Source organism: Plasmodium fragile (genome assembly GCF_000956335.1).
Source record: "Plasmodium fragile strain nilgiri unplaced genomic scaffold supercont1.1, whole genome shotgun sequence".
Lineage (NCBI taxonomy): Eukaryota > Apicomplexa > Aconoidasida > Haemosporida > Plasmodiidae > Plasmodium > Plasmodium fragile.
In genome coordinates this window covers 630,407-645,781 of record NW_012192581.1, presented here as the reverse complement: position 1 = coordinate 645,781, position 15,375 = coordinate 630,407, and the positions used below count along the sequence as shown (strand labels likewise).

At 40.0% G+C, this 15,375-nt stretch overlaps 3 protein-coding genes across 3 annotated transcripts; 1 reads left to right on the top strand and 2 right to left on the bottom strand.

Moving 5' to 3' along the window:
- On the top strand, positions 1–6,861 carry AK88_00142 (uncharacterized protein; the record flags this gene model as incomplete). The annotated part of the gene is made up of 1 exon (XM_012477793.1): positions 1–6,861. One exon carries the CDS (start codon positions 1–3, stop codon positions 6,859–6,861), a length of 6,861 nt encoding a protein of 2,286 aa, XP_012333216.1.
- A 171-nt stretch (positions 6,862–7,032) lies between these two features.
- AK88_00141 (uncharacterized protein) lies at positions 7,033–12,679 on the bottom strand (the record flags this gene model as incomplete). Its single annotated transcript, XM_012477792.1, has 5 exons — positions 7,033–7,122; positions 7,262–7,333; positions 7,505–7,797; positions 7,880–8,306; positions 8,447–12,679. 5 exons carry the CDS (start codon positions 12,677–12,679, stop codon positions 7,033–7,035), a joined length of 5,115 nt encoding a protein of 1,704 aa, XP_012333215.1.
- Positions 12,680–14,437: 1,758 nt separating this feature from the next.
- AK88_00140 (uncharacterized protein) lies at positions 14,438–15,082 on the bottom strand (the record flags this gene model as incomplete). Its single annotated transcript, XM_012477791.1, has 2 exons — positions 14,438–14,614; positions 14,759–15,082. 2 exons carry the CDS (start codon positions 15,080–15,082, stop codon positions 14,438–14,440), a joined length of 501 nt encoding a protein of 166 aa, XP_012333214.1.
- Positions 15,083–15,375: the final 293 nt, after the last annotated feature.

Sequence of the window (15,375 nt, the reverse complement as noted above, 5' to 3'; positions counted from 1 at the left end):
ATGGACACCTTAAAGAGACTACACAGTGACTACCAGAGTGATGAAGACTTGGTCGTCGAAGGCAGGATAAGACACCCATTTGCGCCCAAATGGAGCTCTCCCAGGGGGCGAAGGAAAAGCGCAGCGACCTCACACGAGCGCTATTCCGCATATAATAACAATAGTTGTAATGGTCTTAACGTTAGCAGCGGTGATGATCAACATGATTACCATTACCGCGATTACCACCACTACAACGACGAAAACGAACCAACAAATCCATTTCGCAAAGCGGAATACATGAAGCCAAAGGAAGGCGCAACAAAGTGGGGCAGCCACGCTGATCAGGTCGACATGACTGATCGGTATACTTCTCATTTCCTGGGCAGGGGGTTAAAGAACCACGCAAATGGACAGCAAGAACATGTAAAAAAAACAAAACTTAAAATGTATAAAAATTTCACACAAAAAAGACAGCTAATTAACTCTCCAAATTTTTTTCAAATTCCATTTGAGCAAAACAAAAAGGAGAGCAAACATCAACCAGCTGATGGGCTCGCAATTCACAAAAACAAATGGGATTCTTCACCTTCAAAATTAAGCAATCATCTCCCCGCAGCCAAACTTGTTAAAACATTTATGAAAGAAAAAACCCATTTTATCATCCCATACAAAAAATGGCTACACGAAAAGAGGGACACAAATTGTCCACCTAAAAAGAACAGCCCTTCAGTGGAACCCTGGGAGGAGGCTGCAGCTGTGGACACATATTTGCATAATCCAGTCACGAGCCGAATTGGCCAAAAATTATCACAAAAAACGTACCGATTTAATCATTCTAACATCCATATTTGCACCTTTAAAAGTGTTAATGATAATTATGCTAGATTTTTTAGGAGAAGATTATTGAAGAATAAAATTCATGCACTGCTGAAGATACAAGAAGGCGAAGAAACAAAAGGAATTTTCAACCCATTCATGAAAATTTTGTTCAAATATGAAACTCCCTTCATGTGGAAGAAGGAAAATTTTCACCAAAACAAGCACTTTTTAGGAAAGCTAAAAGAGAGAGAAAGGGGTAATGCCCACACATACCAAGTGGAGGGAACTGGCCATCTAACCCCTTTGATAAAGGAAGGAAACTCAAATGGGGCCACTTTCAATGTGGGTAATTTAACTCACGAAGAAAACTTCTGTTCGAACAAGAGTTCTGACCATAGGGATGAACTTCTAAATAGAATCCAAAACAAACCAGTGAAGAATCAAGCAAAAGATGCACCCCTGGGGGAACAACCATATGGCCATTCGCCAGTGACAGAATGGTCCACTGCCGGTGGCATCGTCGATTCTTATCTGAACGAAAACGAGGATTTTTTTGAGCAGAATTTTCTGGAAGAGGAATTTTGCGTGGGCAGCGTTTCAACGGCGCATGCTGACTATTGTGACGCTGACCGCTGTGATGCCAATTCGTGTGATGCCGATTCGTGTGATGCCGATTCGTGTGAAGCTGACCCCTGTGAGGTGGACCTGTCCCTGGACGAATCCATAAAAACCCTCATAAGCAACTGCAACAGTATTTTTAACAACCACTCCAGCAACCCCACGCAGAACCATTTTTCCCAAGCGAATCAGACACAGGCCACAGGGAAGGGCACCTCCTGCGTGAAACTCCCCCCACGGAACTACGACGCAATTAACCTCCTTAATGACGATTGGGTTATGAACCTGAATCGTGGTCGACAAGAAAAAACCCTGCCGAGGGAGACAAAACCAAAAGGTGAAAAATGCCAACTGGTAAAAGAAGAGAAGCAACCAATTTGTGATGACTCCTACGTTGTGAAAACACATGAGGAGGAAAAACACACGAATAACCATCACGCCACATATTTGCGTAATTTGCACAGAAGCGGCCAAATGAATTCTCACCAATTGGAAGCGTCAGCAGGAGGAGAAAAAGTAGCATCGAAAGAGTTTCGGCCATCGGGGCAGGACAAAGAACAGGAGTTGTACACACACACGCCGCATGACACACACAACGATGAAAAAATTTGTGCACTGAAAAAATTGCACAAACATGTAAATGATAAACATCCAGTCGTATTATTACCCGTAAAGAAGGACCATCTTAAGGTAGCATTATGTGACCAGAAAAATACAAATAAAGATAAAGGGGAAAAAAAAAAAAATTGCTCCAAAATGACGATGAAAACATACCCTAATGTGGAACTCCCATATAGTCCTAACTGCAGTGTACAAAACAGTGCATGCAATAAGAGGCACATAAGAAGAACAAAAAAAAATAAGAAGGATAATGAAACTATCACGTATTTGCGCTTTTATAAGAAGAGTCTTTTAACCACGAAAGGAGAAAAAAAAAAAAAACGTGCAAACAGCCACAGCGATAATTGTAACGAATGTTCTGTGACGCAGAATGTAATTTCTCCCTGTGGGGAATACGAAAGTGCCTACCATTTGGAAGAAGAAAAGGAGAAAAATAATGTTTTTTCCACCCTTAAGAGCGCTCAGGAGAGCGTTCAAATAACAGAAAAAGGGAAAGACAAACAGAGCGGTGCTGCCCGTCAGACAAATCGTAACGTAGGAAGTCAAAATAGACACACAAAACCCCCCCAGGGGAATATTTCAAATGAGATATATATTGATAAAAAAAATTACAAAGCGGAAATAAATTCCATTAAAGGGAAGGAACATGCCCAAAATGGCTTCACTCCAAACGGGATGGCAAATATTGCACAGACTTCACCGAATGGTGAGCAACCCCAAGGCAGTCCCATAAAACATGATCGCCCAACTCCTCCTAGGAGTAATAAGGAGCACACTCATTTGAGGCGAAAACAGAGTATGGGCACAAACGCCAACAACTCCACTCATGTCTTCACCTCAAATAATGGAATGGGTGGAGACACCTTCCAGGGACATGATCCACTCCCTGACGGCGCCCCTCAAAATGGAAACATAATTGATAACGCTATTTTGGAGGACCCAAGCAGCGACATGAGTTCATCCCAAATGAATCAATCAGTGCATGAAATAGAGTTGAACCTTTTGGAGGACGGGCATGTCTCTCTACTTTTGTTTGGAGAAAATGGAAACCACCTCCTTCAATTTAGTATCGAATTGGAGGTACTGGAACAGAACTGCAAACTGTTTAAAGGCTTAAGAGAGAGTGAAAGGGTAATCAGCAATTCGGGCGCAAATATGGGTCCGGATGTCGGCAAAAATGCCCCAAGAAGTTTCCCCCCAAGTGACGGTCAAAATTGCTGTGATCTCGCCAGTAGCCCCCCCAAAGCAACCACTCACTTTATCCAAAAGGAAGATATCATACAAGGTTACTGCAGCCGCTTGACACTGAGCGAGCAGATGGAACACATTCACCGCATCATCAGCAACTGTCTGAGCGTGGAAAATTTCACAGTCCTATTTACACTCCTAAAAATGAAAAAAAACATGAACATTGTGCTACTCCAAATTAACAAAATAACAGACGAAATAAAAAAGCTTCTCATAATGATAGAAAACAAATTACAAGAAATAGAGAACCTTACACCCCAATTGGAATTTTTAAAGAGTGTAAAAAAAATGGCAAAAGTTACAGTCATACAAAACTGCATGAATTTCTTCCTACGCATAACTAGCATATACAGCAACATTTGCACCTTGATAAAAACACAAAATGCCATTTTTTCACATTTCAAATTTAACAACGAAATAATCAGCAGTTATTTATTCTTTGTAAAAAAATTCTCCACCTATATATCCAACAGTGTAGTCGAAATACAAAATTTCTATGTCCAAATAAAAAACATGCAAAATGAGCAAGCAGAACAAAATTGCCTGAACAGGCAAGAAAAATCTACACTCAAAAAAATCCACAACAAATTAGAAAATCACTTAAATATTCACTACAGGAAAATATTTATCTTTAAACAAATATTAAACATATATTTAATCGAATTGAACAATTTTAAAAAGTACCACAAGGATTACATGATTAGCAAAATTAACATTTTAATTAATTCCAAATGTCCATATGATCTGCTCCTCTTTTCCATCCTCGTGAAATCCAAAACTCTCTGTGAAATAAGTGTGAGGAAAATATGCCACAATTTCGACATTACTAATTTTCAGACAAACAAAAAGATATATGCAGTCTTTTTGAACAAAAAAATTAAAAATAACATCTTGAAGAAGATTAAAACAACCGTTGGGGAAAATGCTTACGTTACGTTAAAAAGTATTTTTTTCTACAATGAGCTAAATGGCCTCATGAAAAATGCTTTACGTAATGGTGGCTTCAAAGCAGAACGTCATCTCAACGAGCAGCGTGAAGAAACAAGGGAGGGGAACTCCTCGGACCAATGTTCCATGGAGTCTCCCCAAGGGAAGGAAAAACGACCCCCTAATTTAATGGACAATCGTGATACCTGGAATAATCCTTGTAGTGGAAAAACTGCAACGGCTGCAAAGGGGAAAATACAAAAAGCGGGAGAAGGAGAAAGCCCGAAAGGGGCGTGCAAGAAACATGACGGAGGTGTAGGTCCAACGGGAACGAACCAACCAAACGTGAACAACTACGAACTGGTGGAAGAATCTAATGAGAGCGTCCCGTCCAATGTTACAACGAACACCCTGTCCACCTGCTCTTCCCTAAACGACTGTGAAGATTCCAAGTATTTACAAAACATTCACAAAATTTTAAAAACCAAAAATGCGCTAACTTTAGTAAAAAATATTAGACGATCCCTCGATATACGTAATCTCTCCACATCAAACAACTGCTCGGGCAAGAAAAAAAAGGAGACATACAAAAGCAAATGCAGTGAGGGAAAAAAGTCGAAAATTTCCTTCCCCTCCATTGTTCAGTCGCATTTAAGCAAATCTCTTTCCAAAAATGAAGAAAATTGCATCAAATTAAATTGCCCCAGGAAAAAAAAAATCATAGCAAAGGAAATTGACCAACGGAGGAAAGTCTTCAAAACGTACGAAAGAGGAAGGAAAGCAACAGAAGAAAAGGGTCGCTCAACAAAAAATACCTCCATCCAAAATGCTGCCTGGATAACCCATCCAAGTAGAAAAGGCGTGCCACCCCCAAGTAACACACGCCCATGCTGTAAATACAAGTCTTCGCTTATGGACCAACCAAATCCCCCTGAACAGTCATGCAAAACAGAACAAAACACACTATACAACAAAAGGGAAAAGAAGAAAAAAAAAATCCTTGAGAACATTGAAAAAATAAAAGAAATAGAAAAAAATTACAAACAACTACAAGAAATTCAAAGACAGGAAAAATTCAAAAAAAAACTCAACGAATGGAAACTGAAAAAAATTACAAAAAGGAACAACATAAACCTGCTAAAAATTAGGGGACTGAAAAATATAAAAAAAAATTTGTTCATCTCCTTTGTTAAGAAGGACATTAACGGGATAGGCACGGTGATCAGGTGTAAGATCAACGGCGGCAGGGCCATCAGTGCGGATATGAACCCGAACGTTTGCACTGATGCATACCCCAGGGACGTTCCTAGCAACCATACGGGATGCAGAAATATAGGAGGAAGCCATATGGAAAGCAGTTCGTCACATCCTATTTCCGAGTCCAGGAAAAAAAACGTAAAGGACATTCTGGATAATTTCAAAAATTCCATCCCCGCATGTAGGAATATAGGGAAAACGAACCTCCCTTGTGGAGACTTGAATGGGGAGGAGGGCGCTCTTATTACACATAAAAAATTGCCCTTATATGACCACTTAACCAAATTTGATGATTGCACGTTGGACAAAAATCACCTGAACGGTTCAGGGAAAAACAGACATAATGGAATTTTAAATTATGAAGTAGTCGAAAAGGATGTCGTAAAAACAGTTAACACATCAGAAGGAGTGGCAAACCCAATGGATAATAAAATTATTATAAACGATAAAACAAGGAAAAATTTTAAAAAGCGGAACACAAATTGTGAAGATGAAACTGCCCACCATAATAAGAAGAACAAAGAGTATATTCTTCACCAAACGGAGGAACATTTCACGGATTCCTTTTTTAATAAAAAATTAGATGAGCCATCCCCATCGGAGACGCATTTTTTTACCGCAATAGAGGACGAAAATGAAGACACAGATATTATCCTTTCCCCTAGGCAGAGCAAAAACGAACCAAAAAAAAGCACCCTGGAGGTGTCAAATAAAAACATAAAGTACAAGCTATCAGACTACATGCAAAAATGGAACAAAACGGACAGTACCCCGTCTGTGTGCATCAAGAAAGGGGAAGTTTCCCCCACTGGGATGAAAGCAGTACCACGAAAGGAAGTCACAAGAGGGAGTCACAATGTGGATTATACAGATGAGCGAAGTGAAGTCTCAACGGAAGGAAATTGCTTCCCAATACAGGAAGATGAGGATCCACATGTGACCCATATGCCTAACGAGACATCAAACGAATGGCTCAACAGAAGAAAAAAAAAAACATTTCTTCATATTGGAAGTGGAAAAAATAATGACCCATTTAGACACGCTACACTTTTCCCCATCCAAGTGAACCACAAAATGAATTCCAAAATGGTTAGTTGTGGAAGGATAAAACCAAATTACGGCTTTTACATAGGGGGCATTTACAAAACGAAGGAGTCGATAGAAAGAAGACGGAGAATCGATAACTATGCAAAGGCTCTGAGAACATTAGGCCATTTAAAAAATATTGAAATGTCGGTAAAAAATATTAAAAATGTACCAAGTAAAGTTAAAAGGAAAAATATTATTGACTTCCTCAGGCGGAGACAACGTGAAGGAATGGCATCGAACCATTTGATTTACAAGGATGAGTACGTTTTTTTAAAAAAAAAATTATCCTCGAAATTTTAATTTCGTATAACACCAGTTCGAGGAACACGAAACAGGACGGTCAAGTTGTGAAGCCTTACCTTGTCTGGCATGTACGTCGCGCAAATGTGTCATGTCAATGTCTCACTCGAAAAATCACAAAATTTCCCCCTAATTTGTAAGCGCAAAACCAATTCTTCGACCACCTTTCCTTCACGCGCACTTGAAAGCACTCAACTCTATTAGGGGGATCTTCGAATCCAAATTGTTGTCCAGATAATCACACAACAAAAGGTAATTTTCCTGCAAGAGGTTTCAAGAATGAAATTTTTTTTTTTTTTTTTTGTTTGTTTGTATGTATGTATGTATGTACAAAGCGTCTACACCCCATGCTGCGTGCACACGTGGTGATGATATATGCAGATATAAAAAAAATGATTACATCATTTTCCTGCATCATGTCTGGATCGGGAATGTTTGACTCGCTCACGTAAAAGTCCTCCGGAATGATGAGCTAAAGTGGGGAGGGGAAAAAAGGGGGTCATTCGTTTTGTATGCATTTTTGTGAACGCCCTGTGTAGGAGCAATTTTGCAGGCACATTAGCCAATACACATGCACTGTGTATAGGAATACGTTCCCGACGTAAGTGCCCTTATTCACACTGCACATGGAGAAAGTCATTACCGCGTCCGTACGGTCAAAGTCATACTCTTCAGCCACCACCTTCTCCTCCCGTGAAGGACGGTAAACACTGTATATGTTGCTGATGTTGCTATAGTTGTTTTTTATGTAAATCGATTTCTTCTTTTTATCCTTCTGTCTGTTCATGTAATTCTGCTTGTACTTGTTGATGTATCTATCATATATGGTGTTTTTCATCAAATTTGAGATTTTATTTTTCTCCCTCTTGTAGCTCCAGGCGCAGTCGTTTTGCAGACTCGCATGATTGTACGTTTTTCTTTTCATGAGGCTTTTGCCTGAGGGGGAGGTGCGCAGTGGTGAAGCAGTTCAATCGCAAATCACTGCAGAGCTGCAAACGTGTCTGTTTGCGCGACGTACCCATGCTGAGCGAACCACTTTTATTGCCACCCCGGTCGTTACCCTTCGCATGCATGTTGTCACCGCATATGCTCATGTTACTGAACCTAAACTTGTTTCTCCCTCTTCCCTTATCCCCACTAGCATTACCTAAAATGTGGCTACTGCGTCCATTTATTTGCCCCTTTTCCTTAACCCCTACATATCCAACACTCATAAATGGTTTCTCCTCCGTCAAACTTCCTGTGACCTTCTTCCTCAAGGCACTCCCTCTGTTCATATGGCTTCTGGTATGTTTCGAAATAACTCTGTCCATATAATTTGCTTCAGCGTGTCTGTACCTCTGTCCGTTGCAGTCATACTTTGGGGCACTGTCCCGAGCGCTCCATGTTTTTCTTCTTTTGAGGCTGCTTCTTCTGCTCGAGGAGGCGTCGATTTTTTGGCCCATCTGAATTGGGAGAGGTGGAAGCACGATTTAAAAAGCGGTCCATGAGCGTTGGGGTGTGGAGAAGTTACGGCAAAGAAGTATCCTCACACATGCACAAAGAGGTGTATGTGCCCACGTGCACACTACTGCTGAACACCTACCGCGAACGAGTGCCTGCGGTTGGTCCTCTCCACACAGATGAAGGATCCTATTCGGTCCTCCTCATGGAAAGGGCGCTTGCCCATTCGTCGATCAGGACCTTTCTCATGCTTCACCCCTTTTGTGACTTGCATCTGAGTCCTCCCCTGTACCCCCAACTTCAGTTTCTTCCCCTGGACAATCTCACTCTTCACGAACGCACTGTAAGTGCGCTTGGGCTGCTTCTTCACATTAACGACCTTCATGCAGTAGTTTATATATTTCCCCTTCATGTACTTTCGAAAGGCCCTCTGGATTTTTATAATGCTCATTCGGACATAGTGGTAGTCAGATTTGGTGATATAAGTGAGCCAATTTTTCCTAATAATATTGCAGGCCCTAACTCTCTGCTTAAAGTACCCTTGAAATATATAATAATCCTGAATAAAAATAATTTGTCTTTTTAAGTGTAAATATTTTTTCCGTGCGAGGTATCCCCGAATGTGCTTCTGAATGATGAGGGAACTTGTTCTCAATTGAAGGAAGTAGATTCTCTGCTTATACACATAAAAGTAATAAAAAAGGATTTTTCGAACACTTTGCATTTTTTTCTGTAGCAAAAAATTATTATAATAATAGAGTCCATGCTCCATTAAACGTTTACATCTCATCCTTTTTATTAGCATTTTAAACCTGCATCCGCACAAGACAAATTTCAACATTGTCCGCTTCCTTTTGTGTAGCCAAAAATTATATACACATTCAATAAATTTATTTTTTTTCTCCATATTTTTATTCAATATTTCATTTATGGTGGATAAAACACCAAAACGGAAAAAAACTTTCGTTTTGCCAAATGTATATTCGTTAGAGGGAATGTCTAAAAATTTGAGTACAATTTCGCAGAACATTTTTGGCGTAAGGAAGGATTTCATTTCGTCTTGCAAAATGTGACTATAGGTAATCCACACATCATCGTAGAGCACTCTACAAGGATATCCATTTTTCATCAAACTCAGGACATCCACCATTCCACTCATTACTAACTGATTCAGCACCAAATTTTTATTAAAAAATTTAGCCTTCTTTTCCTCATTTGGTTTTATACACCTGATAAATTTAGAAGCCGTTTTGTCTAACTTGTTCGTCAGAATTTCTAGCTGTTTTTTGAATGACGAAAAAATGGACTTTACTTTATTCTTTCGTCGTCCTGTGTGATGCATAAGAACGTTATTGGAGTTCCCCCCATTGCGGACGCTAAGTCGATGCTTCCCCTCTACATCCCCCCCTTCCTCCTCCTCATCACTCAGACACAGATCATCCCCGTGAACATGTACAGGATGAACTCCCCTGGACTCAATCTCATGATGGGATATCATTTCCTTAACGGATAATTTTCTCCTCCCTGATTTTTCCCCTTCCTGAATTTTCAGCTCCATCATTTTTCCACTACCCCTAGCATCATTCCTCTCTGTGCTACTCTTACCACACACAAATCTCTTCCCTTTAAGTAAATTCGTCCTGATAAACGAATTGCAGCTTGATAAAAAGTCCTCAATATCGTTAGTGAGAATGTCTACATTCTTGTTAAAAAAGTCATGGGAGTCGTAAAGGACTTCTCCTGCATAATGCGAAATGATGAAGCAGTTCCTCGACGCTTTGTAATTCCTCACAATATTTTTGTACTTGCCTGAGCTCATGACATTTTTACTTAACTTCTCATAAAACAAATTTCTATTACTCTCTTCGTTTGATTTATTTGATGAAAAAAGAAAAGACAAATCTTCCAGTATTGTGTAGATACTCACATCACGAGTGTCTCCTATAAGAGAGATCACATTACTATTATCATGGTAAGGTATTTTCTCCAGAAACAAATTTTCTTCATAGTGTATTTTGTGTTCATTGTGAATTATTTGCTTTAAAAAAAAAGCGTGTAAAACTTCGTTCGCGTAATTGATACACAGCTGTTCAAAGCAGTTCATGCCTTCCTTGGCAAAATTTTCAAATCCGTAAATGTCTAATATACCTATGAAGTAGGTCTTCCTTCCGCTTCTCCGCGCAGCGCGATCGGTGTGTGCTGCGTACGCTGTGTTAACTCCGCTATAGCTGCTCCTTTTCCTTCTGCTACGCTTCACGTTCTCCCCTACCCCCTCGCACTCCGCGTTGTACCCGTCAGCGTATTCCTCCTCAGCAGACATACCCTCCATGTGCGCGTTCTCCCCGTGTTGATCATCCATCTCCTCCTCGCGCGCACTCAATGAGTCATTAACACGCATTATCACGTACTCGAACAGCAGTTGGTACAGGGCCTTTGATATCACATCCCTGTTATAAATGGCTTGCTGGTAGGTGTAGTTCTTTTGCGTGTCGCGTACTTTCTTTATTGTTAGTATTTCAACGATCTTGTTCGCCCCACCGTTCCCACAGATGCTCTGTCCACAATGGTCACTGCTAATTTCAAGCAGGTCCCCCAACTTCTCGCACACCTCTACACTCTTAATTTTGAGCATCCCTCCTTCCTCCTCCTCGTTAACCACAAAGTCGACATTTCCCAATAGCAAAATGCAAATAAGCGTTTTATAAATCTCCTTCTGTTCCTCTTCATACACCCCTATACTGTGAAAACACTTTATAATGGCGTCCAAATGGTATAAACATTTGTTCGTCTTCCCGCTATCATCATTCGCATGTGAATCGTTTCCTGATTTCCCCTTAAATTTACTCCTCTTGCTCTTACCTTCATCCTTTCCAGCGTCGACCACATCCAAGGCCACATCCTCCCTATCTGTTTCGTCCGTCTTGTCCCCTTTTTTCTGCCTACTCCTGCTGCTCTTCTTCTTCCTCCCTTTCCCCTCCACATTAGTACCCTGCACATCATCATATCCCTGATAATCCTCCATCCCATTGGGGGAACTGTCGCCTGATTTGTTCATATCATTTTGGGCCTTCAAATAGTTGTACTTGTACCATGGCAATAGATCAAATTCATCACGCAATTTGGAATTCTCACACAAGGAATAAAAAATGTGGTAATTCCCTTCCATGGGGGGAACATCAACCACCCTCGACTTTGCAAGCAAATATGTCTCAATAGACGCAGAGCGTAACATGCCATTCTCGTCATAATTTAATTTCATCAATTTTCCGAACCTACTGCTGTTGTCATTTTTGATGGTCTTAGCATTTCCGAACGATTCCAACAGGGGGTTGCTGTTCTGAATTTTCTCTTCATAAGAGGAGGGGGCAGTAGAGGGTTTCGTGGGCGGTGCACTCGTGTATGTAGAAGCGGCGGTGGAAACCGTGACGAAGCATGCCTCCCTCAACGGAACGGCTCTTCCCCACTTTTCGAAACCATTTTTGGATCCTCTTCCGTCTATGTCGTCTCTCTTGGAAGCATCCCTAACATTTGGGTTGAACTTGTCCTTTCCGTCTTCCTTCGAAGGTGCCCTCGCGCGAGGACCAGCCGTGTCGCCGTTTCCCGCCCCCTGGTTGTTACTTCCGCCCGGGGGAGCTCCCTTTCGTGAGTAGTTATATGTGTCCAATTTGTGTGCAACTCCTGCCACTTCCTCCCTCGAGTGGCAAGCGCTCAAGTAGGTAAGATACCTCAACACCTGCTTGCAAGACTCCGTCTTGCCAGCCCCACTTTCCCCACTTATAATAATGGACTGGCTCACCTTATCCTTGACCATACAGTTGTAAGCATCGTTGGCAATGGAAAAAGGGTGAGGAACAGCAAACATATTATTCTCATTTTTAATCTTCCTCATGTAACGCTCATCGTATATTTTAAAATTCTCGTAAGGATTCACTGACAACAAAATGTACCCAATGTAAGTATAAATACAATCTCTGGTCCCTTCATTTAAATATGCCTTACTATATCTCTGACGAATATTTTCTAACAAATTAGGAGGATTTAAATATATTAATTCTGTGTTGTCACTACACCCAAAATTTGTGTCAATGGGTAATAAATATTTCACATTTTCTGTGATGTTATAATTTATGTTGTTTTTGAAATTAATATAATTGTCGTCTATGCTGATGCATATTTCTACGTCCCTGCTGGACACGAAGCGTTTTACTTTTCCCTTGAAGAAGCAAAATATTCTATTCTTATTTTTGTAATATTCAAATATTTCTTTATATAAATTTCCATTTTTTTTTTTTATCGAATTGATGTTAACCCATACCCATGAATTCTCGTACACATAGTTCATGTCTCTCAGATCCAGCGACTTTTGTTTGTACATTTCTTGCTCTGTTCAATTGGAAAAGTTCGCTCCAATGTTGTTGCTTTTTTTACGTGTGTGGGGGGCGGCTTTCTCCACTTGGGTGAACACCGTAATCAGGGGCAAAATTGCCAATATAGGTTGTTGCTATAACTCAGTGGCCCTGCGCTCCATCAAGAAGGATGCACATGAGAAGGACATTGCCCCTCCTTCTCACATTGTATGCTCTACCGTTTTGCCTATTTCCAACTGTCTAGCAATGACATAGGGAAATTAACTTGATGTATGTAACGAGTTCTCCTCACAAAAAAAAAAAGATGAAATTTTGGCAAACGGGATGACAGATTAAACTGGCCAAAAAAAAAAAAAAAAGACACGTACTTTCATGTCCGCATAAATTACAATTTTGTAATCTCTACAAAAAAAAAAAAAAAAAAAAAAAAAAAGGCGTTTGCCTATTCCTACTCACGCGTGATGAAATGAAAATACTTTAAAACAACTGATGAATACCTGCATGTGACTTTCCCATTCTGCCAAGATTCTTGCGTCACACTAGAAAATCATTCAATAGAGCAATGTCTAAAATGCGAAAAAAAAAAAAAAAAAAAAAATTGTGCGCGCTGATCTTTTAACATACTCTACACAGCGGGAAAGTGCGACAACGCGCGCACATCAACATTTCTTTTCTTTGCATCAGAGGGCAGGAACGTTGGAAAAACGGACACATATGTATCTGTACATATGCCCGCACTTGCTTAACCTTAGCTGATTCCCATCAACATGCGCATAGTTGCACTTGCCCTATTAGTCCTACCCATGACAAGCCAAATAGGGGGATTAAAAAAAAAAAAACATCTTTTATGTCGCCCCAACTATAAACAATTACGCAAAAATACATTTTAACAACAACGAACAAAATGAACCATAATGCATTTCCTCCAAAATTGTAAAAAGCGTCAGCATATAATAAGCGAATTTGGAAAATAACGCCCCCTACCTAACGGCCTATCTTTCACACACAGTCCTTTTTCAGTTCATTTTAAATAAAATTTATGCATTTCCATTTCTGTTAACCATTCGTCCAAAAGGACACCACACGTCAAATTGAACAATGTATTCATTTTTTAAGCACCCTTCTGGAATAGCCGCAACGACAGGTGTGGAATATGCCCAATACTGCTCACCGCAGGGGCCCCCAAAAGACGTTCCCATGTCACAACGAAAATGCCCAACCGAAGTGCGCACACGAGTTGGGCCCTTTAGCAAGTAAGCTATTATTGTGCAAAAGCTTAAAGTCTAAATAACGTTTAGCACGAAAAATATAATAATTTAATATGTTCATCATAAAAAAAAAAAAAAAAAAAAAAAAGGTTCAAAAGTTAAACTGCAACAACAACAAAAAAAAAAAAAGTACCAAGTTAGAAACATCTTTCCTTTATAACTTGCACAGTTGTGGGGCTTTACACATAAGGGGTGGTCACACTGAAGTGTGTACAAATGTGTAAGCTCACGCATGTTGTGCTGCTTTCTTTTTCTTTTAATTTAACGTAAATTCTGCGAAAGGCTAAGTGTGCCTCTGCATGCTTCTATCAAACCTAGTTGAACACATGTGCGCAGAATTACGCAGCGCGCAACATCGAACGGGGGAGAACGTTGTGAAGGATACAACATATACTTTTAAAAAACGAACAACTTGAATTCCCATGCAATCACAGCAGCTCGTTTTATTTGCACAGAAGACAAAAAAATAATAATAATAATTTTCCTCAAGAGACATTTTCAGCAACAGTAAAACTTCTTGATCCTCTTTTTGTTCTTTTCTGCGTTTAGGGGTGCACACGATAAAGGGTTAATAATTCCGTATGGGTCATAGTAAGGGTTCATTGGCATATTCACACCTCCATAATACTGGGGAATTCCTCCATACATTGTGTTCGCTCCGTTAAACATTTGGTACTACGTCAGAAGGGGGGGTAGAGAAATAAGCCGTAAAGAAGAAGCAAAACAAACTAGTTAAGTTATTACACATATATATAAATGCATATGCATGCGCCTGTACCGATGTGCAAAGAGAAAAGTTAAAAAAAAAAAAAGACTTACAGGATAATCCGCTGGAATGCCATGGTTCTGATACATCAAACTCTGGTTGATCGCGGCAGTCGCTTGCATGGCAGTTGGGTCGACGGTCATCCCGGATTCATTAATCTCAGGAATTATATAGGGAATATTGTTAGCACCTATTGGTCTGCTATTGTCCTGTGGCACTGTGTAATACCCTTCCAGTGGATTCGTGTTTCCTACGTTGTTGCTGGTAGATTCATTGTATTTTTCTGGCAGCGTCGTGGTGTGAGTGTCTTTGTACGCACTCTGTTCATTCGCGCTGCTCTGCACAACTTTTAAACTTTGTGCCTCGGAAGACTCCATTTTGTCGTTTTAAAACTGAGTTGCTCGCAGTTGTTTTGGGAATTAAAAGGCGAGGCGCGCGTGGAGGTGCAAAATGTACTTGGCAGAAAAGGGGAAAATGGAAAAGTTAATAAATATGTAAACGAATAAACAAATAGCGAACAAATAGGCGGACAAACAAGTAAACAAAAAAAATAAATTAAATAAATGTACAACACACATACACATGCACAGCTGTCACATTTTTGGCAAAAAAAAAAAAAACAAGTTATTCAAAATGGCTATATTTAAAAAAAAAAAAAAAAAAAAAAAAA